Source organism: Dicentrarchus labrax, unplaced genomic scaffold (assembly GCF_905237075.1).
Source record: "Dicentrarchus labrax unplaced genomic scaffold, dlabrax2021, whole genome shotgun sequence".
Taxonomy (NCBI): Eukaryota; Metazoa; Chordata; class Actinopteri; family Moronidae; genus Dicentrarchus; species Dicentrarchus labrax.
The window spans coordinates 31,591,635-31,617,285 of NW_026136720.1; the positions used below are offsets into that span (position 1 = coordinate 31,591,635).

Consider the following 25,651-nt stretch of genomic DNA (forward strand, 5'->3'; position numbering starts at 1 on the left):
GGGGGGCGGATGGAAGAAAACAGCAGAATCATTACTCTGATTCAAAACTGTAATACTATCATGCTTATTAGCCTGGGAGGAGAGAGAACGATAGAGTAACAGAGCAAGAAAGAAGAGAGGGAATACAGTTGAAAAAATAAGAAAAATTAGATGAAGCAAAGATTTACGATTAGCGTTGCAGCAAGTGTTATTAGAGCTGTATCAAGGACTTGTTTTCGCGTGTGTGTGTGTGTGTGTGCGTGTGTTGGGCTGGCTGGCCTGCTGACGTGAGCTTTCATGCATGAGGACCTTTTCTCATTACCCACTCTCCAAGCCCTTCTGTCAGCAAAGACAGAGCACTGTGTGTGTATGCGTGTATGTGTGTGTGTCGGTGTATATGTGTGCAATTTCCCATAGCTTTGGCACAATCTGCACGGTGACCTGAAACATAGTTTAGTTTCACACCGAGCTAGACAGATGGACGCAGAGACAGACATATGGGCAATTTAACTACGATGTTATTCCATGATATCATTATGTGGCTGCCCTTTTGGAGACCAAACAGGAGTTTGTTTGGTGTAATGGCAAACATCATTAAGCAATCAATAATCACTTTACATGACTGGTATTTGTGGTTCTCTATCAAAATGCCCTTAGAAATGTGATAATGACTACATTTTGAACAACAAATGTCATTATTTGTGTTGTGTGTGTGTGTGTGTGTGTGTGTGTGTGTGTGTGTGTGTGTGTGTGTGAGGCTGTCTCTGTGTTCTAAGTGTGTGGTGTGTGTATTGATTGTTTTATTTGAATGTTATCCTTGGTTGGTGACTTTGCCGACGCCTGTTTTTTACGAGGAAGGGTTGATTCGTTTTTTTAACTGGTTATCTATACAATGCCTCTTCATTACAAAAACCTAAATAATGTGGCAGATGGCTGGAGGGAGACTGCCAGGGAGCTGGAAGTTTCTGGTAAGAAAACACACCATCGCTAATAACAACCAACTTTCTATATTGCTATATATTTTTTGTAATTTCCAACCAAGAAACATCTAAATACCACAATACAAAATGTGTGTTTTCTGTTTAAAAAGGACAAATGTGGCAAGTGCTCGCCCATCTTTTACTCATACTAGTTGTCTCCAGTCTGAACTAATGCATAGGTACGTGGTTTGTTTACGTGACAACAGACGAGCACATTTAATGCATTCAGTGTAGACAGAAAGCATCCAATATTATCCAACAGTCATAGTTAGGACACGGTTTAATGGAAGCCAGTAGGGATGGGGCGATATAGGATGTTAATGCGTATCGCAGTAAAAAACATTCCAATGTCATGATAATCGTGAACGTCCTCGCATGGCTTCACTTGAAAAAGCAAACAGTCCTGTATTGATTTCCTCATTTATTTTGAACAACGTGACGAGAGGGAGCTTGCATCTTTCCAGTCACTCTAAAATCCTAAGCCCGTCACGACTGAACGCTCGGCTCGCCTGTTGAATCCTCCACAAAAAATAATATAGATCCCAAAATAAACAACAGGGAGATAAGATGCCTATCCGTGATAAATATATGTTTATTAAAAATGAAATGTAAGGTAAAGTGATTCCAATAGGTTTTAGTTGCATTTTAAAAGTATGAAGCATATTGTCAGGCCGTCTCAGGAAAACAGGAAATGATACAGTGGACACGAATAAAACTGCGACTTTGGAAACTCACTTCCTCTTCATCTTCACAGATAGACAGCAAAATGTCTTGATCTTCATCAAAGGAAATGGAGCACTGTACTACAGCTGAATACAGTGCTAGTACAGTGCTCCACTTCCTTTGTACATTGCATTGTGGGAGAATCAGTGTCTATCTAGTATACATGCTGTCTGGTCTGAGTAAACCCTCTCCATAGTCAATATCTGTGTAGATTGAGTGTGTAGCATGGATGCGAGACACTCCTATGCTTTGGGCTTCATGGTTCCAGTAACTAACGAAGACTGAAGTGCACACATGGAAGAGCAGTTTATCCGTCAAGAATATTGTCTTTTCCTTAGCATTGTGGGTAAGGAGGGCCCATGTGGCTACACCTGCCATTAGCCAGTTAGCCACAACCACACTGAAGTACATATCTTTACAATGTACCTCACATCATTGGCATAGATCTAAGTAAAACTTCAGGCTATAAAAGTGTCTGCCTTTCAGGGATCCACTGTGGGGGGAAATAATGCGTATCTCAGCAGATGTTGGCATTAGCCTGCGAGCAAAACCAGCCGCAGCGATTGGCCACCTTAGAGGCAATTAAGTAATGACAACCACTCTTCAGTACCATCACCCCGTGGGATCTGGTGTGGCTCATAACCAACCTTCAAAACTTCCCCTGAGGACCGTGTGTGATGTCAAAGATTCCGAGTCCATGTTTTCTTACAGTTTGACAGACTCTCAGTCCTTCCATAAATGGTTTTCAATGACAAAATAGCATTAACAATATATATAGCTATATATCTATATATATATAGATATATATAAACATGAAGTCAAGTGTCCTCAGTTCCCCTAAAATACAGAAGTAGCACCTTTCATGTGAAGGTGACTCTATGGCTCCTGTCATCAGACTGACAGATGCTGGGGGCTGTGGCATTTACATTTTATCTAATCTACAGTCACTGTACATACGGAGTGAATTACAATACACAGCAGTACAGAAGGTCAGTACCTCTGTCCTCCATAAACACAAACTAAAATAAACACTAAAAGAGAAGATCCTGTGGTCCTTCTCTGCTGTATGTGCTTTAAATACACACATGCACACACATTGTATCAAACACAAAATGCCTGCCTCTCTCCTTTCTGTCTCCCATTATCCCCCACACTCATATTTTTATCCACACACCTACTCATGTGAACACACACAAACAATGCCTACAATCCGAACTGTGCAATTACATCTTTATCTCGGTTCTGCATTGTTGCTAGCTACAGAACAACTGTTTGTCCTGACACAACCACACACACACACACACACACACACACACACACACACACACAACACACACAACACACACACTCAAGACCCTGTGTGATTGGTTCTTTATCGCTACGCTGCGCATCCACTCACTCTGCGGTCTTTGTCGACAGAGCTCTTAGTTGAGACAAAGTGCAAACTGACCAACTCCTGTCAACACTGCCAGAATGTGTGTGTGTGTGTGTGTGTGTGTGTGTGTGTAAGTGTGTGTGAGTGCAAAGAGTGAAAGAGATGTAATGGGTGAGAATGGGTATGAGAGACAGCATGAAAGAAGAGGGAGATAATGAGAAAAAAGAAGCTATAAATAACTGAAGGTGTCAGTAAACCAGCCCCCACTCTGACTGACACACACTAACACACAGCGAGATGGAGGCATCAGCTGCTCTGTCATTTGGCTCCACTCACTTGCCATCACACCTTGAGGTCAAGCAGCATCATCCTGAGAGCGCTGGGCTCTGTATCTGTTCTTTTTTTTTTTTTTTTTTTTTACAAAACACCAGTGTTTCAGCCACGCTACTAGATGGCTTCGTTGGTCAGCTGACGTTGAGGGTTTCCAGAGGATGAATCCTAATTACTTTGGTGATAGAAGTTCTCACTATGTCAGAGTTTACTAGACGCATTGGCACAACGTTTTTACATTCCTGGTTCCCAAATGTAGCATTTTCCTCTACAGCTATCATGGAGTCAACTAGAAAAACTAGCGCCATTTCCATCAGCCTCAATTGTACACAGCGCTAGTCCCTCCCTGGCTGCCTGTTTTAACAGGATATACTGATTTCTGTTTCATGTGGAGTTAAAAAACTTTCGTAGCCATGCTTGCTTGGGTAATGTTAGTTGACCAACAGCTGGCTGGCTGGCTAGCTAGCATAGCTTTGGTAACAACAGCTGGGGACGTGAACGTTGGAGACATATAGTGACGTAATAACGTCGAGGCTAGAGAGCCACCATAGAGCAAACAGAAAAGCAAACTGGTTTTTATCACGCTCTCAAGTTAACCCAACTCTGAACCAGCACTAGCACAACTAGCACTAGGTTTGCGCTGGTGGGAAGGGGGTAACCGCCTTTCAGATAAAACCCCAGTTCATTTGTTCCAGTTAATAAAGCAAATACATGAGCAGGCGATGAGTTGATAAAATCCTTCTTGTTGTATCCCAGAACACTGGATCAATTGTCGCATGAGAAGCACTTAAAAGGTTTAAATCAAATGGCACTTCTATCTTATCTACCAACCAGTATAATGTGGAGCGCTACATGCCCACTGTGACAGGATGATTAGGAGTTTCCACCCGTGTTAACTTTCTGAGTCTACCAATGTATCTCCTGCTGGAGAGGAGTCCTGGCTCCAGGTTTGGTCATGTGCTAATGGAGAGGTTTTTGTGCCAAGGGACACAGTCTGCTTCACACTAGTTCAGCAGGGATGTTAGGAGCTGCGCACACATGCGTATAAACCCAGGCAGACAGGAGAGCAGAATAATTACAGTTCAGTATAACATCTGGGAAGACCTCATTAAATCTGTCTGCCATTATCTCTCTGTTTCACTGTCACATGTTATCTCTATCTGCCTCTCCTCTGCCAAGTCCTCTTTCATCCCCTATTCCTGTGGCCCCACCGCCCCCCACTCAGTATATTTTCTAACAGACTTGCTCCCTGCCAGTCTCTCCCACTCACTGCCATCTTACCTCTCTCTCCCCCCTTCTCATTCCTAATTATTTCTTCTTCCTTTTTACTCCTCCCCTCCTGCTTCCTTTCCTTTTCGGTTTGCAATTAACTATTAATTAGAAAACACAGTTGACGCACCCTTTCTCCCTCCCTCCCCAGTGACCGATTTCTACAGGGAAACACACACACACACACACACACACACACACACACACACACACACACACACACACACACACACACACACACACACACACACACACACACACACACCTGGCAAAGTGTGACAGTTGCAGAGTGCAGTGTCATAACTGTTGCCTAATTAACAGTTCACAACAGCTGCACAAAGAGTCACACCCAAAATCATGCACTGAAGTGTGCAGTTCTATGAATATTTCTATGCCAAATGGAGTCCATATCGTTCATATTGGCTTGAAAATCAGACTCTGCATTAGTCTCCATACTGTACTTTTAAAATCACAGAGCAAAGCTTGTTAAACAGTCATTCCTTCTGCAGATTCTCCCATTAGAAAACATCCGAGGCCATATGTGGTCCATTTATTTGCACCATTTTGTGACTGTAATATAGGTTTACTGGCTCATCGAATAACACCACGATGCTTTAACTGTCAGTGTGTAAAAGTAAGTGCAAAAGATCCCAGTTTAAAAAGCAGGAATAAAGGTTTAGGGGAAACACCTCTGATTTCAGCGATGTCAGAACACGATCTCAGATAAAGAACAGGCAACGGCCACTATTTTTTCCTCTAGTTAAGTTCAGCACAGTTTCCTTGGTCTCTTTTCTGGGGATTTGCTCAAGTAATTAACCGGCTATACAGTGTTTAGTTTTTATTTTTAGTTGCAGTTTCTTTAAACCTTCCATTCAATCTGGGCCATTTGTTGAGCCAAGATATTGGCTGGTACCGACGGAGCTTGGTATTTCCAAAATCTTAGTCTCTGTTGCCAGTAGACCTCGAGGGAAAGGAATAAACATGTCACTTATGAATTGCAGAAAACCCAATAGCCATTAAAACAATGTAGAGGAGATTTCTTTCTAGCATTACAGAAAAGTAGGCATGCATAAAGTGATAGTGACTCTTGTTCTACAGCCTAGTTATCAGTACAATTATGGGAAGTGGTTGTTCTGTATAAGTCAATATGTGCTCTGTTACAGGCAATTGGAGTCATTGGCACACTGGTGGAGCCTTCAGACAGGCTGTGGGAAGGAATGAGACAGACAGGCAGAGAGACAGAGAGAAGTAGGACCACAGGTTTAATCAGGTTGTTCCAGATACAAGGTTTAAATGTAATTATTCAGCTTTCCTGTCTTCCCCTGTGCCAATATTAATTACTTACTTTGAGGGATTCAAACCAAGGAAAGCCCAGTCATCTAGTGGAATGGGGCCTTCCTAAAATCCAGCCACCAGATATAGTAGATGGCTCTGGCCTGGCTGAGACACAGCAGCAACACAACAATCCTATTTGCCTTATTAGCGAGGGTTTGGATTTCAGTATCTGCAGAGGGGATGAACTCTTAACAATTGGAGCTACCATTTGAATGTGAGGGGAAAATATATAAAAATATATTCTATATGTAATCCTCCGTTCAAATTCAACTAATTTGAATTATTACATTAACATAACATTACATCAAACTTTGGTTTGGTCATGCTAACACCACAGCTCTAGTGGCAATGTCGGTTTCATCAGTGGATGAATTGTAATAGCTTTTCCATCTGGCACCATCATCAGGTTAAAATGATCATTTATCCAATACTTAAATACCTGCAAAACTAATGACATTCCCATCAGCCCCAACTGTACAATGCTGCCATGATAGCATTAGAATTTGGCTCAAAGGGGGCACACCAGTAGCTCATCCGGTAGAGCATGTGCACCATGTACTAAGGCCAAGTCCTAACCACAGTGGCCCTTTGCTACACATCACCCCTCCCAAAAAAAGACCACCAGAATGTATACATATATTTAAAAAATGATTTTAGCTCAAGGCCCATCTGTGCAGCCTCACAACACTGCTAGCATCTACAGCCCTGTAGAGACCATCATACTGGATATATTCAGTAACAAGAGTTATAAAACAGCCACTTTTTGTCAGTGATAAAAAAGATAAAGACTTTCTATCCATCTACTCTCAGTACTGGCTAAATACCAAAGTGGAATCTAAGAATCAAATGCTAAAAAGGATTTTTTCTGGATTCACACAGAGAAAAAAAAAACTGAGAAATGATGTAACGCGAAGCAATGCCACAGCCCTACTTGCTTAAAATGTTCTGTTTCTGTTCAACTACAATTTTACCTGCCTCTGTGTCCATTCAGTCCTCAGGCTGTATTTTGTGGCGGTGTTGTATTGGACGGCATTATGCTGAAAAGTCTTTCTTTCTAATACTTTGTCCACATGATTTACATACTGTTTATTGAGGGGGGGGGGAAACAACAGAAACACCCTACAATATAACACAATCCAATACATCATCACAGCTGTAAAAAAGAACTGAATCACCACTAAAAAACTATTTAAAGTTAGTTTCACAAAGTAATATTTATTACAGAGCAGCTGGATCTATTCAGTTTCTATTTCCTCACTAAGGTGTAGCACAAACACAGAAATACAAACATGCATTCAAACATATAGTCTTGCAGCTTCAAACCCAGCCACAGTCACCATCAGCTGACTTTATATCAGCTGAGTGCGGCCACTGTAACAAGACTCCTTTGTCTCGCAGTGCGCTGAACGGACATGAAATCTGCCAAATAGGTCTAACACAAAAAAAACACACAACAACATTGACATATGCACACAAACAAAAGCACAGACAGAAAAAACACACTCAATTGTGCATAAGTGTACAAGCACACACACACACACACATACAATTTCTGCCCACAAAAGACCTTTGTTTTTTATAAGAAGCCCTGATTAGCGCTCGGACCACACACACAGGCATATTGACCTGGCCTCATACAACTGTGCAGACAGAAAGAAAGAGAGGGATGGCTTAGAGCAAACACCCTTTAATGTAATAAGGTAACAGAGAAGAGAACAAGGAAAGAGAGATTATAGAGAATTAGCTCTATACTCACAGCGACTGATGTGTTACCACCAGTACCTGAACTGCTAATGTGTTCTGACAGGACACATACTGTACGATTATTGGCTGAGACGTGGCCCTCCACACCTGGGAAATTTGGACAACTATAGCTCTGCAGAGCTGTGACTACATGAGGGTCTCCAGAGTTTTAGTGGGGAGGGTGAGAGGGGAGGTTTTTTTTTTTTTTTTAGGGCTGATTCCGATCACCAATTAAAATGTCAGCAGATACCGATCATGAAATGTTTCCTGTTCTCCTGCACAACACACCGGGTAGAAGCAACAACTTCACTCGTGTCTAAGAAGGCATATTATTTTGAAAGGAAATCTTTTGTATCATGTGTGTAAATGGTGTAATGTACTAATGGTATTACAGTGCAGGGATGGTAGCACCATAGGCCTATAAGGTTATATCAACCACAACAAGAACAAACTTTAAAGAAACTTTTTTGAATGGTCTCAACGGAAACTTCCTGTCTCACATATCCACGATCAAGCACAGCTATCATGAGCCGCCGCCTCGCTGTTAGTTCACAGCTCGCTGAGGCAGCCAATCAAATCATTCCGGTGATGAGCACGCCCACGGCTATATTTAACCAATGAAGGATGACTATCTGGCTGACGGACTGTTGTGGATGACCAGTCACAGAGCGTCTTTTCATGCAAGACTTGAGTTGGTGCCAACATGAGCCGCCTTCCTGCACCCTCCCCCCCCCTCTCTTTCATTCTTTCTTTTTTCTTTCTATATTCTCCCCTTATGTCTAACCATCCCTGCAAAAGAAGGCTAATAATTATCGAGGAGAGCAGAGTCCAGTGGAGGAGTACCCTTTGCACTCTGTCCTCGACAACCCAGTCCTGGTCTCCCTTTGTCACTTCCTCTAGCTTGCTTAATAAGTGAGAATATGTGCTTTCACTTGCCAGTCTCTCTCTCTCTCTCTCTCTCTCTCTCTCTCTCTCTCTCTCTCTCTCTCTCTCTCTCTCTCTCTCAAAATGGCCTTGCTTCCTTTCTCCTACCTCCCAAATCTCATTCACACTCATCCTCCCTTTACCCTTTCCTCTCCTCCCCTGTTTCTTTTCACACTCCCGCATCAATTGAATTTTCTTCCCCGGTTGCTCCTGTTGGGTGTCCCTGTAACTCTGCTCCCCCCCCCGGCCCCTTTCTTCTCCCTGAGTTGCCTCGCTTCTCTCTTCATCTCTCACTTCATTCTTCATCACTCCTCTCTTCAACCTCACTTCCACCACTTTATCAAGTTCAGCCCTTTCTATAACCACTTGCGGTCTGCTCGTCTCTTTCTTTCTCTGCGCTGGGCATTTATTTTCCTTCATTAAAACTCCCTCTCTCAGTCCCCCCATCTATAACCCCCCTCTCACCCTCTCTGCACAAAACACCACCACCTTTTTTTCCCCTCCATCTTCCTTCCCTTCCCCCTTTTATTCTCCTCTTCTGAGGCTTAAACCTAATTATCTCCTGTTCTAGAGAAGCCACACACACACACACACACACACACTCACACACACACACGGTGGGAACAGCCTGTGGGAAGCAATGCAGCCGCGAGGGACGGACAGCGTTTGTTCTCCCTTCGGCCGGTCGCCTCCGATCATGTCAGCGTGGCACAAACACACACACGCGCGCGACACACACACACACACACACACACACACCTACGTGGTAAAAGAGAAAGCCAGAGATGAAGAAAAGGAGAAAAAGGAGAGAAGACAGAGAGTGAGAAGCTCTGCATATTCCACACACAGCGGCTGACTGACTGAATGGGTTTGATGTTTCTTAGCTCAAATCCTAATGACGGAGTAATAGGACACATTTTTCAGTGCTACCAAACTCTAATCAAAATAATTTGACAAAGATTTATCAGCGTCTACAGGGTTGGTTCATTTTCTGTTTATAATCACTGACCCGGATGGCTGCCTTTAATAGCTTTATAAAGTGTCAGACCTCTTCAGCTTATGAAATCCCTTCAAAACCTAGTGGATAAAGTCAGTCACTCCATGGGAAAACTGATGCAGAATGCAAGAAACAGCCATTGACTTTAGACTGGAGGAATAGACAACATTTTTGAAATACCTGTCTAGTGTGGCACCACATAATGTAGGCTTCCAAAATGATCATACCAAACCAAACAGAACGATTTGGCAAACAAGCAACGATAATTTATTTTACAGTATACTAAACACTACAGGCTACAGGTTTAACCCCCATTATATGAGCAACGACAGACTCCACTGTCTCCTGAGTCCTGACACTCAGGACATTCTCAGCATCTGTACACAAGGATGATTTGGCTCTCCCCTGTAAGTCCGTTCTTGAACTACAAATCAACATTGTTGTGTGAGCCATAGAGGCCATCTCTATTGCTGCTATTCAGAGCCTGTAAACTGCATTTATCCTATCACGTCTTGTGTTCACAGTTTATATAGTTTTATATGGGTTGTAGACTGTTAATGATTGAGAGAGAAATGACCTAGAGATTTAATCAGGTATGAAAAGATGTCACGGTACGACTCAGGTGGCCTGGAGACGTCAGAAAGACTCACTGTGCGTACCCATTTCTGAGTAGGTTTTTTCTGAACATATTCAATGTAAACAGGGCTTTGCAAGTGTTACTCCAGTTCCAGTTAATATGGGGGATCCAAAAGAGACCGATTTAAAGAAAGAATGATCAAAATTCAAGCATCTATCCTGACTTTTAGTCGCTAGTTAGGAAAAAGCTCCAAAAGCACTTGATCCTACATTTCCCATAATGCAACTTTACAGCATCTTTCATTACACCTTCCCTCATGTTTTTTAAACACAATGCCCCAGTTTGTAACACATGCTTCCCACCATAAATCTGTAATCTCCAAGCCAAGGCCGAGATAACTCTGGTGACATCATTAGGGTTATTATTTTCATTTTCTTCTTCTTCTTCTTCTTCTTCGTACTCACTGGGTAGTGCTGAACATGACGAGTAGGCTGAGCATGGTGTTTATTATTATGTTATCTTTTAGAAAATACCCCAGTTAATCACATTTTATTTATTATTTTCAACAATAATATACCTTATCTTTTGGGGGGTGTCTAATTGCTTGTTTAGTAACATACCATGCTACTACTACGTGCTAATGCTGTCAGTCATTCATTTCTTCTCAGGCACAATTAGACCAACCTCTGGAGTTTGCCCTTACAGAACTACCCCCTGAAGCAGAGCCTTTAAGGGCAGAAAACTACCACTGGGTAGATCCACTAATCTCTCCTCCCTCTATTTCAGGGCCGGTGCCAGGCAATAGCTTCCTTGGTTGTGCTCAGTTATATGAAATATTACTACATTAAATTATTTTTCTCACTGCTGGAGAGGTCAGTTTGCCAGCTGGGCAGCGAGAGAACCTTTGCACACGTCTAAACACACACACACGCACACACACAGGCACCATAAACAGATGGTGTCACACACAAACGCACACACAGCTCCATGCACGAGACAGAGATATGTTGCTCACACATGACCAAGTCCCTTGGGTTGCTGGCCCAAAAATTACACTCCCTGATAGGCCATCATGTACATGTGTACAAAAGTGTCTCAAGCAAATCCTTTTTCCTTTGGATTCCCCTTTTTCTGCACAGTCATACAGTTTCCTCTTCACTTCGTCAGTCCTTCCCCCTCTCTTACAGAGGCAGGAGTGTGCTGTGGCTTCACACCTTGATAACTCACTCATCCATACACGACTGTAATCCACTCTCAGCCCGAGGTCTGCCCTATGTCTCTCTCACACACACACACACACACACACACACACACACACACACACACACACACACACACACACACACACACACACACACACACACACACACACACACACACACACACCAAAGTGCACCTGCGCTCCCCACAGAGATGTTATCAGTGCTTTGTCATGACTTATTGTCACTCAGCGATTTCATCCTCTCAGAGACCAATTATAATCGTGTTTCAAAGGAACGCTTTGAGAAGGCACAACGTGGACTGTCCGGTAAATGAATTTAGCCAAAGCACATTTCCAACATTTAAAGAAGCGATGGAATAGAGAGTAGCAGACTTTAAGGTGGGAACAGTTGCAGTATTTTTCCACTGTATTTATACAGAGTGGTAATAGACTCCTTATTTCCACTCACTGAGATCACATGCACAGCTGCGGCACACACTGCAGCTCAATATACAAACCATAAAATCTAAATCTAAATCTAATCCACTCATCTGTCTCTCTCTTTCTCTCTCTCTCTCTCTTTCTCAATCTCTTTGAAGAAAGCACACACACCCACACAATTGGTCACTTGAACACGCCCCAGATGTTCAAAGCGCTGTGAAAGAAAATGCAGTAAGGGCTTTCCACTCCTCTGATGCGGTCCCGGAAATAGCAGAGCGTCTCTGAACAAGAACGCAAAGGTTTCCCTAGCTGTCCACCACTTGAGGAGCAGCTTCCCTCTCTATAATATCAGGTGTCAAACACTATACTGTTAAAAATACACGTTTTGGTTTCAAATGGTACCACTTGCGTAATTATTCCAGTTTGGAAGACTTTTTTGTTTTTGTGCAGTTTTGCCAACATACAGACAGCCCTCCTGCATTTACAGTATCTGGCACTTGTGGCAATGTGTGGTTGATTAAAAGTTTCATGGCCACGACAAACCATTCACGGTCAGCACACCTTATCAAGAAGAGGTTGGGGCATATCGTATCACATTGTTCTCAGAGATAAGGAGGCCCCTCAAAAGCATGCAGAGCGCTTAAATATTTTTTTTTTTTAATTAAAAATTAACAGACAATGTTGCTACAAGATGCAGTTCCATCAACTCGTGCATATTGCATAAGCAAGAAGACTAATCAGACAACAGAAACGCCTGGTTTGGCATGTATTGTACTAATCTTTTGGTTCACCCAAAATATCTGCAACATCAGTATCATAGGTGTACACCTATATGGACTAACACTGCCACCTATTAACATCACGCAAAGTCACATAAATGTGTAATTTACAACAGCCCATTGCGTTGAATCAATTCAGCTGCTCCGAGGGTTATGGCCTACTCTCCCATTCAATGAACCCACTGGGAGCATTGGTCACTCAGTGTGCAGAACGTGCTGTACTGCTGGAATGACCATTAACAGCTGAGAAACAGGCTCATCTGGATCCACTGAATCATAGTCTCATGTGATATGTCACTATACGAGCACAACCAAAGCCTATTATCGGCTAGAACGCACTCGGCCGTCTGTAAAATGACACAGCAGAGGAGATTGAGGAAAAACCATATGTCACCACAGGATTACAGATAAAATGACAGGAAGGGGGGCAGAGTATACTATTGATGTACCATCCGATGTGCAGCTGACCTTAAAAAGAGAAATACGGTAAATCCTGTAGATATATTATAGGATTACAGCAGTGATATAGTAAATACAAAAATACTATTAAAGTATCAAGAAACTCCGCACTAAGCACCACAGATAAGTCCCTATAGCAGTATTATAAGGACATTATAATGATACCATAGGAGAATAAAAACGAGATAGCTTTAATTAAGCCACTCAACTCCCTGCTAAGTACCACAGATACACATTAAATCCCTACAGGAGTGAAGCAGGAGTACAGTGGTGGTATTTGAACAGATCTTCATTGGACTGCCCACTGGTTAGTGTGTGGGCCTTGACAGACGCTGACAGCCAACAGGACGCAGGGTGTTTACGTGGGTGAAACTAACAACTATTTTCATTATGGATTATTTTCTCAATCGATCGCTTTCTCAATAAGTGGGTCTATAAAATGTCACAATAGTGCCGGTTAGATTTTCCTGAAGCACAGGGTAGGATCTTAAAATGTCTTGTTTAGTGCGACCAACAATACAAAACCCAGTTAGCAGAGAAAATCCTCTCATTTGAAAGCTGAAACCGTTGAGTTGAGAACCACTGTTGGTTTGAAAACTGGTCCACACACACACACACACACACACACACACACACACACACACACACACACACACACACACACACACACACTTTGTACTGCTGTAGCCTTCAATGAAAACCTACAGTTTATATAGTTTCAGACGCATTAAAGCGGACAGTAAATGTACGAGTGTGTGTCTGGAGATTACCTCTGCACCTGAGGTCACTGACATGGAGGAGGAAAGCAAAGTCAATCTGAGGCTTTCTCATCCTACCTTAAGACATCCATATTCTCCACCTATAGGCCAGATCAGTGAAAGACTGCCCCTGTCCAAAAGCCCTTTACTAATACCAAAACCAATAATAAGCGAGCACAACTACAAAGTCAGTTTAAATTGATGTTAACATGATTACTGTTTATTTTTGACTAGGTCTGGTGACATGGCCACACCTCGAATCTGAACCGTTTAACTAATGCAGGAAAAGCAGCAATTTCAAACCACTTCAGCAAACACTCCTGCTATTATTACTGACTAAAGTGAGGAGTCAATGTGCACGAAACGTGTTTATAAGTCTGTGTAGCACGCTTTTGGAAAGAAACACATGCATACACAGCAGTGAAACACTGCACCTGTGTTATTTTGTTCTCTCACACCCAATCTGATACATCTCTCCACCCACACAGAGCAGCATCAGACATCTGACAAGGGTTGACACAGTGATGCTTATAGGCAGATGTCTGACAATGGCCAGTTGGGGATTAGATTAGGGGTACCACAGGGTCAACAGTCGGGCTTTTTCCAAGACAAAAACATGACACAAAATCAAGGTGGTATCGATCTACAGCTACAAACTCTACGTGTGCGTGTGTGTTGTATGTGTGTGTGTGTGTGTGAGGGACAGAAAGAACGAGTGAGAGAGGGACACACATATGCACTATAGGGTTATTAGACCGTGCTTATTAGAGACTTACTTCATCTGTTTGACGATGGTGCTTTTCCCTGACTCTCCAGCCCCTGAGGGATAAGAGACAAGAAGACAATGTAAACAGGGTGTATGTGTGTGGGGGTGTGTGTGTGTGTGTGTGTGTGTGTGTGTGTGTGTGTGTGTGGGTGTGTGAGAGCAAGATGGAGACAGAGTGTGAGAAAGAGGAGGGGGTGGGAGAGAGAGAGAGAAAGAAAGGGAGAACCAGCCCCTTCAAAACCTAAGAGAATACGGAGAGCAGCAGCAGGGTGGAGATGAAAAGATGGAGAAAGTGGCTGCACCCTTTCTTTCTCAACATCCTTTTTATTTTTTTATTCCCTCCGTCCTTCCATCCCCCATCTGTTAACTCGCAGTGGAATAAATTAAATACTTACAGGCTACTTTCTTTCCCACTAAGAATCAATCAATCAATCTCCCCAAAACCAATGAACCAACACTGCCTGTGCCCTCCACTGCTGCATACTGCCATTTTCCCCCCAGGCACCCATCTCATGTCAGTCCCCCCCCTCCCCAATATCTTTAATGGATAAAATCCAGGTGGCTTCAAAGTGATGTAATAAGAAGACAGGGTGTGTTTAGAGGGCCAGATGAAGCAAAGCAACGCCTCTCTGCCCCCATACGTTGGAGTTATGCTCATGTCATTAGTTACTGATGCTTCTAATATTTTTTATTATTTCTTTCCACCACTACCTTCAGTGATGATCATCTCTCCACAAACCCCCCACCCCCGCCACCACACACCACACCTTACACCCCCTCCCCAAGCGTTTCATGTCCCCGCCGTGGCTCTGCGGGCCCTGCGGGAGGGAATTGTCTTACCGAGCAGCAGCAGTTTGACATCTTTGGCCGCGGTGAGCCCGTCCTCCTTCAGGTTCTTCTCGATGGCTTTGCTCCGGTCCAGAGCCGCCCTCTCCTCTGCGCTCAGAGTACATCCCATGGTTAGAGAACACAGCTTGATAGCGTTACCGATACCGGGATCCACGGCAGAAAAGGCAGTGAAAACTGGATTCAATGAAACGGGTGCGTGAAAACAACGCTGGTATGCAAATCCCCCCTTTTTTTTTTTTTCTTCTCTTCTTCTTCTTCTTCTTCTTCTTTCTCTTTCTTGGTTAATTTCCTCCTCCTCTGTGCTGTGCCTTCGATCCCTCTATGATCCCTCTCTGTCTCTCTCTTTCTCTCTCTGGGCAGCTCCCTCTCTCTCGCTCTCAAGCCGGGGGACACGGCGCCGTTAAAGCATTTAAATCAAAGGATCCACTCGGTTTGATCCACGGCGCGAAAAAAAAAAGCCCAACCCCAGCACGATGTAGCCACCGCTGTAGTTCGCTTCTCAAGCGTGGTTCTCGGTGGTGGTCCGTCCGTCCTCCGTCTGTGAAATCACGGTAACGGTTCTCTTCCTCTCCGGCGGTCGGTAGTGTGTGTTACTGGGCGGCGGGGAGCAGCGCTCGCATCGTTTGATTCCAGCACGACGTTCTCACGGCGGCTCACAGCGGACCTTCCTCCGTTTGGCTCCTCCGGGCGGCGGGGACTCGCTCTGTAACGCTACTGCCTCCCGGTAGCTCCGGTAGGGACTCGGTCGTTCGTTAGTTTCATTCGTTCAATTGCAGTTCGGTGACGTCAGAGCTGCGAGGGAAGAGAGAGAGAGAGAGAGAGAGAGCACCCATACTCCCAGTGGCGCGGCCTGGTGGTGCACACTGGCACACACCTTCACAGGCTCCTTCAGCTGGAGTCGTCAGGGTTAAAGTACAGAAGGGTTAACAGCTCTGGTTCCCAAGCCTTTTCCTTAAGGGACCCCCTTTCTATCATCAACTGACGACCCCTGACTCACTATATTCAAACTGTACAATGAAGCCAAATAACTTTACAGTAACTGCAGGAAGTAGTTCTTGTAAAAGGAACAGGTTTGAAAGAGTGAGCCCACTGTGTATATTGGTTTAAGTTTTCGGACACCCCTTAAAATCAAGAAGGCCCCGCAACCCCCCGGGAAGCTTTAGCAACCCCTGGCAGGGCCCCCCCCCCGGGGTTGGGAACCTGCTTGGACAACAGACAACGTGCAACAGACGTGAAACAGAGATCGTATAAAGTCTGACTGTTCTCCTCAGATACTGCGATTTCCTTCTCACAATGGTCACTGAAGTCCCCATTAACTATTCACCTGAACAGTTTATGATGTTACATGGTATCATTAGGATCACTCAACATCCCAACATAGGGGGAGACATCACCTATTGTGTGTCCTCCTGTTTGGTTCAGGACATATGATGTGAAATACTCGGTTTGGTTATGGCAGAAAATAGAATGACTTTCTTTCTGAAAATGTTCAAAGCCTCAAACTGTAAAAGTGCAGCCAGTTTCATGAAAGAGTGAACGTATCACCTCAAATTTGGCACCAATCACCCTTTCATTCCAATGATAGTGTGGTTTGCACAGTAATAAGGTGTCCATGATCATCAACACCAACTAACTGACACATATATGTATAATAAAATAATATTATTACATACATACATACCACAAAGGGTTTATTGATTTTGTGAAATATATGCTGATGTAGTCGCAAACAATCAGCCCTGTGAGTCTCAAATTAAATTATCTTCAAATATGTATCTATTGAGTCTCCCACCAACTGACACATACAGTATGGCTTGGTTGTTTTTATCTGATAATAGCCAATGTATGTTGATTGCTGTTTTGTTTGTAAGGCCTCAGAAAATAGCAGTCTTAGCCAGAATTCATAATGCAAAAACAACATGACAAATGTATTGGATTTCATGGATCGTAGGGAACAAATCACTTGATGGCTACAGTAATGGCTAATGCTTGTTGGCAATATCTGGCACCCGACTGACATTTGCAGTGAAACTTGGAGGTTTCTCGTCCATCAGCATCAGCTCAATTTTTACATCTGTGGCATCAGCAAAGAGAAAATCTGCCGTCCAAAGTGCATTTTTCCACTCTGTGAAGCGCTCCAGTGCCTCTGTTATAGGCTTACAGATCCATTTAGATCTTGGTTATTATTCAGCTCAATCTGTTGACACGGTGTGGTCAGTTAATATTTAGCTAATCATTTAAAAGCTAAAAGAAGAGGAATGAATGTATTATTCCTTTTGTTTTTATCAGCAAACTCACGGAAGTTTGCTGATTTATTCACAGAATGTACCGAAGTCTCCCCAAATGAGATCTGTCATGTTCACAAATGTGTTTAAATCAACTTCTTCAAACATGATTTACATATTATTTGAATTAAATTGATACTGTTGATTCTCTCGTATTAATTAATATTAGAAATGTCTGTTCAAATAACACAAAAACCTGCAGCCCCACTCAGTTTGACTTTCTGTAGGTTGCTGACATTATGTGAAAACCCTGATCTGGTCTTAGCAAGGGTTACTCTTAATTCAATACAAATAAAGACGCCATGGTTGAGTAAGAAGGCAACACTTTTCACACATTTAGCCGAAAAATAAGTTGTTGTTGTGCACCCCACTCTGTAGGTCCATGCACCTTTTAGCTGCTCTCAGTTCATTGCTTTGGCTTTGTGGCCTGCACACAGACTCTAAGTTGGAATGTCAGGGCTCTCATCTGCCTACACATATGAAACCCCAGGCAGCTGTTTCCTGCAAAAACACTCACACAAGCTGCCCTGCCCAGCACGAAACAGCAGTGAGCCAAAGTGCAGGAAGTCGAGCAGCAGTTGCTAACTGGTACAGTAGCCACATCCTGGTGTGTTTTGAAGGAAGATTATGTCGCAACAAAGATAGACCTTAAAGTCACCCTCCACCCAAGGATATGTTTTTCTTCCCAGACAGTTGGATGCTTGAGTTTCACTGTGCAAAATGCTGTGCAGGGTTTGACACTAGAAGGATGTTTTCTCATTCATCCGGTGAAAGTGGAAAGTTTCTCTGTGCTCATAGAAAATCTGGTTTTAAGGGGCGGAGCCTACGTGCATGATTTTGTGACATCATGCCAGTCCCAGTCCTCCATGCAACTTATACACGTGTAGAAACTTGAAGCCACCATTGCACAGACACTGAGAATGAACAGTGAAGTAGGAGACATCTTGTGTCCAGCAGAACAACTTCAAAAAAACAAACAAAGGATTTTTTAAAGAGGAAGAAGGAGTAGGTGCCTTTTTAAAGGTTTTAATGTGGAAGTGCTTTTTTGGGGGGGGAAAACATATCAGACACATTATTGTTCCAGACTTCCTATATATGTCTTAATACGTGTCTGGAGGGGATCTTTAATGGAAAAAAACATACACACATACATACAAAAATGTCATTGTATAAATCCTATGCCATTTGTGTCGACCCCAGCACGTTGGAGGAAAAGCACCTTTTTGTAAAGTTCATTAACATGTAAGTGGCAGTGTGGGTGTTATTGTCTTATCTCTGTAAGTGATATGCAACATTCTGCACATTTAGAGTCATCCAAATTAAGACCCTTGTTTACAGTACCTCTTGCTTCTCAGACTACACCAGTTGACCTCCACTGTAATGGCTGGTAGGAATGCCATTCGTTTTGAATGTATTTGGGTCAAAAATCTAGATAGTGAAATTTGGACCCGATGACGGCACTTCTGGGTAATCTGGGGATCGAAACAATGATGATTGCTCCTTTGGGGACCCTGAATAGCTGCACCATATTTCAAGACAATTACATCCAGAGTGGTCAAGAGTTTTTAAGTAAAAATATTAGCCTCACAGTGGTGCTAGAGGCAAAATTAGACAACCACCAAAGTCTTCAGATTTGATCCAAAAAGGGCCTTGAATATATGTAGCAATTTTCATAGCAATCTAACCAATCGTTTTCAATGTATTTTACTCTAAACCACAAATGTCAACCTCATGGTGGCGCTAGAGGAAAGGTCAGGGGATCACCAAAGGAGCATTTGGGAGCTCGGTCATGAGCTATTTAGGACTCATCCCATATCTATAAGATATACATGGAATTCTGTGAGTGGCTTTTATCTGCAGTGTGTAGCAAGCGCCATATTCACTGATATTAGAGAAGCGTTGTTGAAGTTGCAGAATCTTCCTTCTCCCTTTCCTTCCTTTGTCACATCTGGTCAGTCTGTTAACAAACACAGGCTGTGGTAACTGTTACACAAGCAGCACACACACACACACACACACACACACACACACACACACACACACACACACACACACACACTAGTGATGTGATGCAAGTCTTCTAGCTGAGTTGAAGAACTATGCTGTTGCCTCAGACTCGTGGTGGGATCCACTGAGAACACAAAACCGAAGAAAGTAAAAGCGTAATCTGCAATTCATTCAAGGAGAAATCTACACTGGCAGCAGTCAGTTTGATAATGTTCTGCTCTGTTTAACCCCTTTTTCCTTTACTTAACATACGTTAATCTTGATAGAGAAATAAAGAAGAATTACAAACCATGTCAATAATGGTTAAGTGTAATAATGCAAAAGTGTAGGATCCATTCAGTCGACAGGAGCAGCAACAGTAACTAAGGGAATTAAATACATATTGGCTCTGTGAATGTGTAGACCAATTCACCGATATGGAAACTAACCTAACTTTGTCTTTTCACTTTCTCTTCCCTTTTCCCCTTTTCCTCTCTGACCAGACACCATGGATATACTGTTATCTACCTCATATGCATAGTTAAAGGCCCAGTGTGTTACAATTAAGATGATCTGTTGGCAGAACTGGAATATAATATTCACAGGTATGTTTCCATTAGTGTAAAATAAGAATCGTTGTGTTTTTGTTACTTTAGAATGAGCCTTTTTTATCGACAGAGGACTTGGATCCTCTTTCTACGGAGTCTGCCATGTTGAACCACCATGTTTCTACAGTAGCCCAGAAGGGACAAACTGAAAACTGGCTTTAAATAGGGCCTTTCGCAATTTTTGTGAGTTTCACAGACACCTCCTACATGCTTGTAACAGGAGGGTGAGAGTGGAGTTTGTAATCTGTAACTTCACCACTATATGCCACTAAGTCGCTCACATTTGTCCTTTAAAGCGATAAACTTTAAGTGAGGGAGGTGGGCGCCGGTGCCTGTCCTCTGTGTGTGGGCAACTGAACATGTGACGTGTCCCATGTCAGTCAGTTTGGTAGGATTTGCGTATAAATAAATGATTTCATTTGAATTGTGAATTTTTATTTTGGGATATTATTCATCTTTTTTGCATGCAAAATAGATCTACCCATCAAGCGGACATAAAGTTGTTGAAAATGCCTTTTAAACTTCAGCTTGCAAGTTAAGGACAGAAAGTCTTGTTAGTAGGCTATGCTATTGAGTAGGCTAGTGGCTAATGCTAGCAGCTAGTCGAGAGGGAGAGAGAGAGACCAGTGTGATGATCAGCTAAGGAGAACAGAGCTGGGTGAGCATTATAAACTGTGAATGTAGCTTTACTGTATATTAGCTGTTACACTTTGCAATAAAAAGAGATAATGCAGTCATCTGTGCAAAGCAGATTTCCTGAATTTTGTGAAGGCTAGATACATTTAGGCTAGCTCATTTTAGAGCCATGAATGAGCCCAGTTTATTCCACGGAGCAGTAAATGTGTCTCACACCTTTTCAACAGCTGTGGCTTAAGCTTTGATATTGTTTTATTTTAATTCAATTTCTTTTGTTGCTGTTGAAAACACAGCATTCAGGAATGCACACTGTCGGATTCTCTATGACACATTACTGTTGCAATGACTTTTATGTTGGGCCCTTTGTTGATCTATATTGAGCCAGAACTATATCTCACAGAACCAGTTTGGATTATCTGGTGCTAATATGGTGTTAAGGGAAGACCCTCAGACCCCCTAGGGATTTATTTCCTTCATACATCCATGTCGCTGTGTGTTCTTCACAGTCCAACATTGAAATCCACACAGTTCTCGTGGATGCTGATCCTAACAGCAAACTAACCTGAGTAGTCTGTCTAGTTAGTCTGTTTTAAGGCTATATAATGTGCCATTTGTATAACATATAAAACGTCTCTAAAGTGCCCTCTACAGTGGTGAGGACGTGCTATATGTGCCCTTTTTTTTCTTTCCGCCCCTGCCCATCAAAAAGTCTGTGCACGCCACTGCTTCTCAGTCTGCGGCTTTCAAAGAAGCATGGTTAAAGATGGAAAGAGCTGGATCAAATAAGGGCAGAGTGATGTGCGGGAGAGAAGACAGCCCTAAAAAAGTGGTGAGTGCAAAGGGGGGAACTGATATGGAGCAGTGTGGAGGCAGGACATCCTAATGCTCTTAATGATGACATCTTATCCACTGACTGCAGTACTGAGTAAATAAACTAAAAGTAGAGACAGTAAAGAGGAGGAGAAACCAAGTTAAATGTATTGAAAAATTTCCCACAATATAAAGCAATGTTATATTGATTCCAAAAAGCAGAGAGAACCGCACTGAGACAGACAGAAACAATCAGGAAAACAATCAAGAGAACATGATATTGAAACAAAATCTCATTTTATTACATGGTTGTAATGTTAGGTTTATTTACAAAAAGGTATAGTGGATGAAAATCCTGTTTAGATGAGGATTTCCAATATGTTCTTTGTCCATATGGCCTGGGTTCAAACATCTGTTCTACACTGAATCTCTACCATCTCCAGGGATGTTTTTCTGTTGCTGAGCCTGACCTCTGACCTCATTATGTCTGGGGCCAAGTGAAAAGATCAGAAGATCATCACAACAAACACAGCCACCACAATTAATTGACCTAGAATACTGTGAAAGACAGAAATATGTTTCCAGCATATCGTTTTATGTAGTTCAACGTGTTGCTGAGAGATAGATAAGAAGAAGAAGATTCTCATTTCTGTAGGATACATATGAAGTGACATCCAGCAGCTTGTTAGCTTGGTTTAGCATAAAGAAAGAAAAATTGGCCCAAAAAAAATGGCTAGGCTCTGTCCAAAGTATTCTGTTTGTAGTCCAAGCATTGACCAATCATGTTTGAGCGGGATTTAGTTGTATGCTGCTTCGTTGGAGAGCAAACATACTTTGTTTAACCTATCGGCTGCAATGATTTGCAGATATGCTTGAAAGTATGTAAAAGTATGATTCATATTTTGTTTAACACAGTTTTCCAACATAAAAGTAAAATAAAAGTCTCTCTCTCCCTCATTAGGAAATTCTGCATTCATGAATGCCCCGCCCACCACTGCTGCTTGTGCTAGGTTGAAGGGTGACAGAGCAGTGCACTGCAAGATGGCTAGCATTAGAGCAAACACTGGAGGGATACTGAAAAGTCCTTTCTCTGCCAGTGGCATTTGTTAGCAGCAACTGGCTTTTTTACTTTTTTTACATACCAAATGTAGCTTGCCCAGGGTATGTTTGAATCTCAGATTTTAGGGTACAGACATATATATCTATATATATATATATATCATATATATATATATATAGGCTAGTTTTTTTTATTAACCATCTCTTTCTTCATATTTACTATACAGACATGAAAATGGCATGGATCACTTCACCTATACACACCATATTTCCAATGTGTATGTATTTGTTGGTCACTGCTGCAGTACTCTATGAGCTAAATGGATAGCCTATTCAGCTACAAATGTGAGCAATGTATATGTGCCTAACAACTTAGCCTAAGAAATATTCAAAAATCATTACATGAAAGGTTCAGAATCCATAGTGTAAGTGAGTAAGTAAAGCTTTATTTATCTAACACCTTTTAACACAGAGGTCCAAAGTGCTTTACAAACAACAAATATATATATATATATATATATATATGGGTATAACCATACCCAATCAAAGAAACATAGGGAGCATGTAAATACAAACATAAGGAAGAGAAAACAAGAGAGAAGATACATTAAAAGAGAGAAGACAGATGAGAAAACAAACAGGGAGATCAATAAAAAAGGATTAACTGTAAAGGGTGGGTTTTGAGGAGTGTGACATGCTTTAAGGTGATTTGATTGAAGAAACCCTAATCCACTGGCCATACATCTGGTTGTTGTGTGTGCGTTTGTGGGAGTGTGTTGTATGTTGCTGTAGCAGTGGGGGCAAATTTTTATTTAATGCTCCTACATAAAAAAAAATAAAACAAGTCTTCATAGTTAAAGTGATAACCGGCACAAGGATTATCATTTAATTTCCAAGCTATATTCAGTATTTGTAAACCACAATAAAATCAATGAAATGATGTCAGTGAGGCCTGTTCCCTGTTGCAAGACAGAGCATTTGTATTAAAAGTAAAATAAATAATAAATGTATTCATTGTGACTAAAATATCTGCAATAAAAGATGATATCTCGTTTCACAGAGAGCTCTACCATTTTATCATGAAGGCCAGACAGTCACAGTAGAGAAAGGCAGCAGAGAGTCACTGAAAAGGGGGTTATTAAGAAATACATATAGCACGCTCAATAGAAGTTAAAAGTCCAGTGTGTAACATTTAGGAGAATCTATTACCAAAAATTACATTTATCAATAATAAGAATAATATAATATAGGCATGTTTACATTAGTGAACAATCACCTGAAAATAAGAAATGTGTTTTCATTTAAAATGGATGGATTAGGGTGAAATTTGGTGCATACGTTCATTGTGCTCAGATGATGACTCCTAGTGATTTTAGTCACCCATTGACCCCTCTAGTGCAACCATAAGGTTGGCATGTGGTTTTGATAGAAAAATCTCAACAACTATAAGATGGATTATTATGACATTCATGTCCCCCTCAGGTGCTGATCCTCTGACAGTTCCTTTGTCGGGTGCAGATGGCTCACCTGGTAGAGCTGGCGCCCCATGTACCAAGGCTGAGTCCAATGTCGAATCACCAAATATCTGCAAAACTAATCACATTGTCATTGTCAGCTGTGCTTTGTGTTGAAACTAAAATGGTAAATATTTTGCATTTATGCAGTTTATGCTTCTAGGGGTCTCTCATAACAAAACAATAATAAACAACATAGTTTGACGTTGGTAAGTATTGAGGGATCATGGGAGTTGTTGTCTTCACTGTTAAACAACCACCATTGCTGAATCTGAATCTATCTGATGTGACTCAGACAGAAATCATCTACACAGACAAGGTAGTGTGACTTATTGTTCACAACTGCTGACTAACTTCCTTTCTCACACTCTGACATATCTGTGTTTCCCCCGGAAGTTATAGCAACTAGAGAAGGTAAAAGAGGATGTGGCGCCACTGACAGGTGACCAAATGAAACACACCGTTACCTCGAATAAAATTCTGGATTTCTCTGGGTTTGAACATTGTTGAAAATGTAATGCAAAACATGTAATCGTCTCATCGCTTTTAGATATTTAAATGCAAAATGTTACCTGTTATACCTTTGATATAAGCATGTTAGCATTGTCACTGTGAGCATGTCAGCATGCTGTTGTTGGCGTTGTTGTAGTTCAAAGCTCTGCTGTGCAGCCTCACAGAGGTGTTAGTATGACTGCAGACAGACTTAAAGGTCAGCTAAGGTAAGCTACACTGTAAAAAAAACTACAACAGTAGGTACCTGATTAGAGGCATTAGGGTTACAGCTCGATAACTTCTGAGGAACTTCTGGTGAGCTGTGAAATTAAATGACATAATTTGTGTTTAGACATTGAGGAACTGTGAAAGTAACCACTGAAGTGCAGTTCCCGATGAACAAAGGTTGGGTGTTGGGGCGTTCTTCTCACCGTGACTGTGGCCAACATCTCCAGCAGGGGGAAAAAAAGGGAAAAAAGGGGGGGGGGGGGGGGAAAAAAAACACCCCCCCTCCCCCAAAAAAATTTTTTTTTAAAAAAAAAAAAAAAAAAAAGTAAAAAAAAAAAAAAAAAAAAAAAAACCCCCAAAAAACGGGGGGGGGGGCTTGGTGGGGGGTCAAAAAAAAAAAAAAAAAACCCCCCCTTCTCGGGGAAGGAAGGGAAAAGAAAAAAAAGGAAAAAGTTTTTATTTATTTTATTATTATTTTTATTTATTTTTTTTTTTTTTTTTTTTTTTTTTATTAAGTTTTTTTTGGGTTTTGGCTCACCGTGACTGTG

At 42.0% G+C, this 25,651-nt stretch overlaps 1 protein-coding gene across 2 annotated transcripts in view; it reads right to left on the reverse strand.

Annotated features, from left to right (window-relative positions):
• Nucleotides 1-16,274, reverse strand: part of LOC127353458 (guanine nucleotide-binding protein G(o) subunit alpha) — a 109,849-nt gene extending 93,575 nt beyond the window's left edge. The window contains exons 1-2 of one of the 2 annotated variants that reach the window (XM_051382718.1): nt 15,477-16,272; nt 14,647-14,689 (exon numbers count right to left, since the gene is read on the reverse strand). In XM_051382718.1, coding sequence (XP_051238678.1) covers nt 14,647-14,689; nt 15,477-15,594 — 161 coding nt within the window. In that variant the 5' untranslated portion in view covers nt 15,595-16,272. Of the gene's footprint in view, nt 1-14,646; nt 14,690-15,476 lie in introns of both variants that reach the window. The other variant, XM_051382717.1, reaches the window with a different exon arrangement.
• Nucleotides 16,275-25,651: the final 9,377 nt, after the last annotated feature.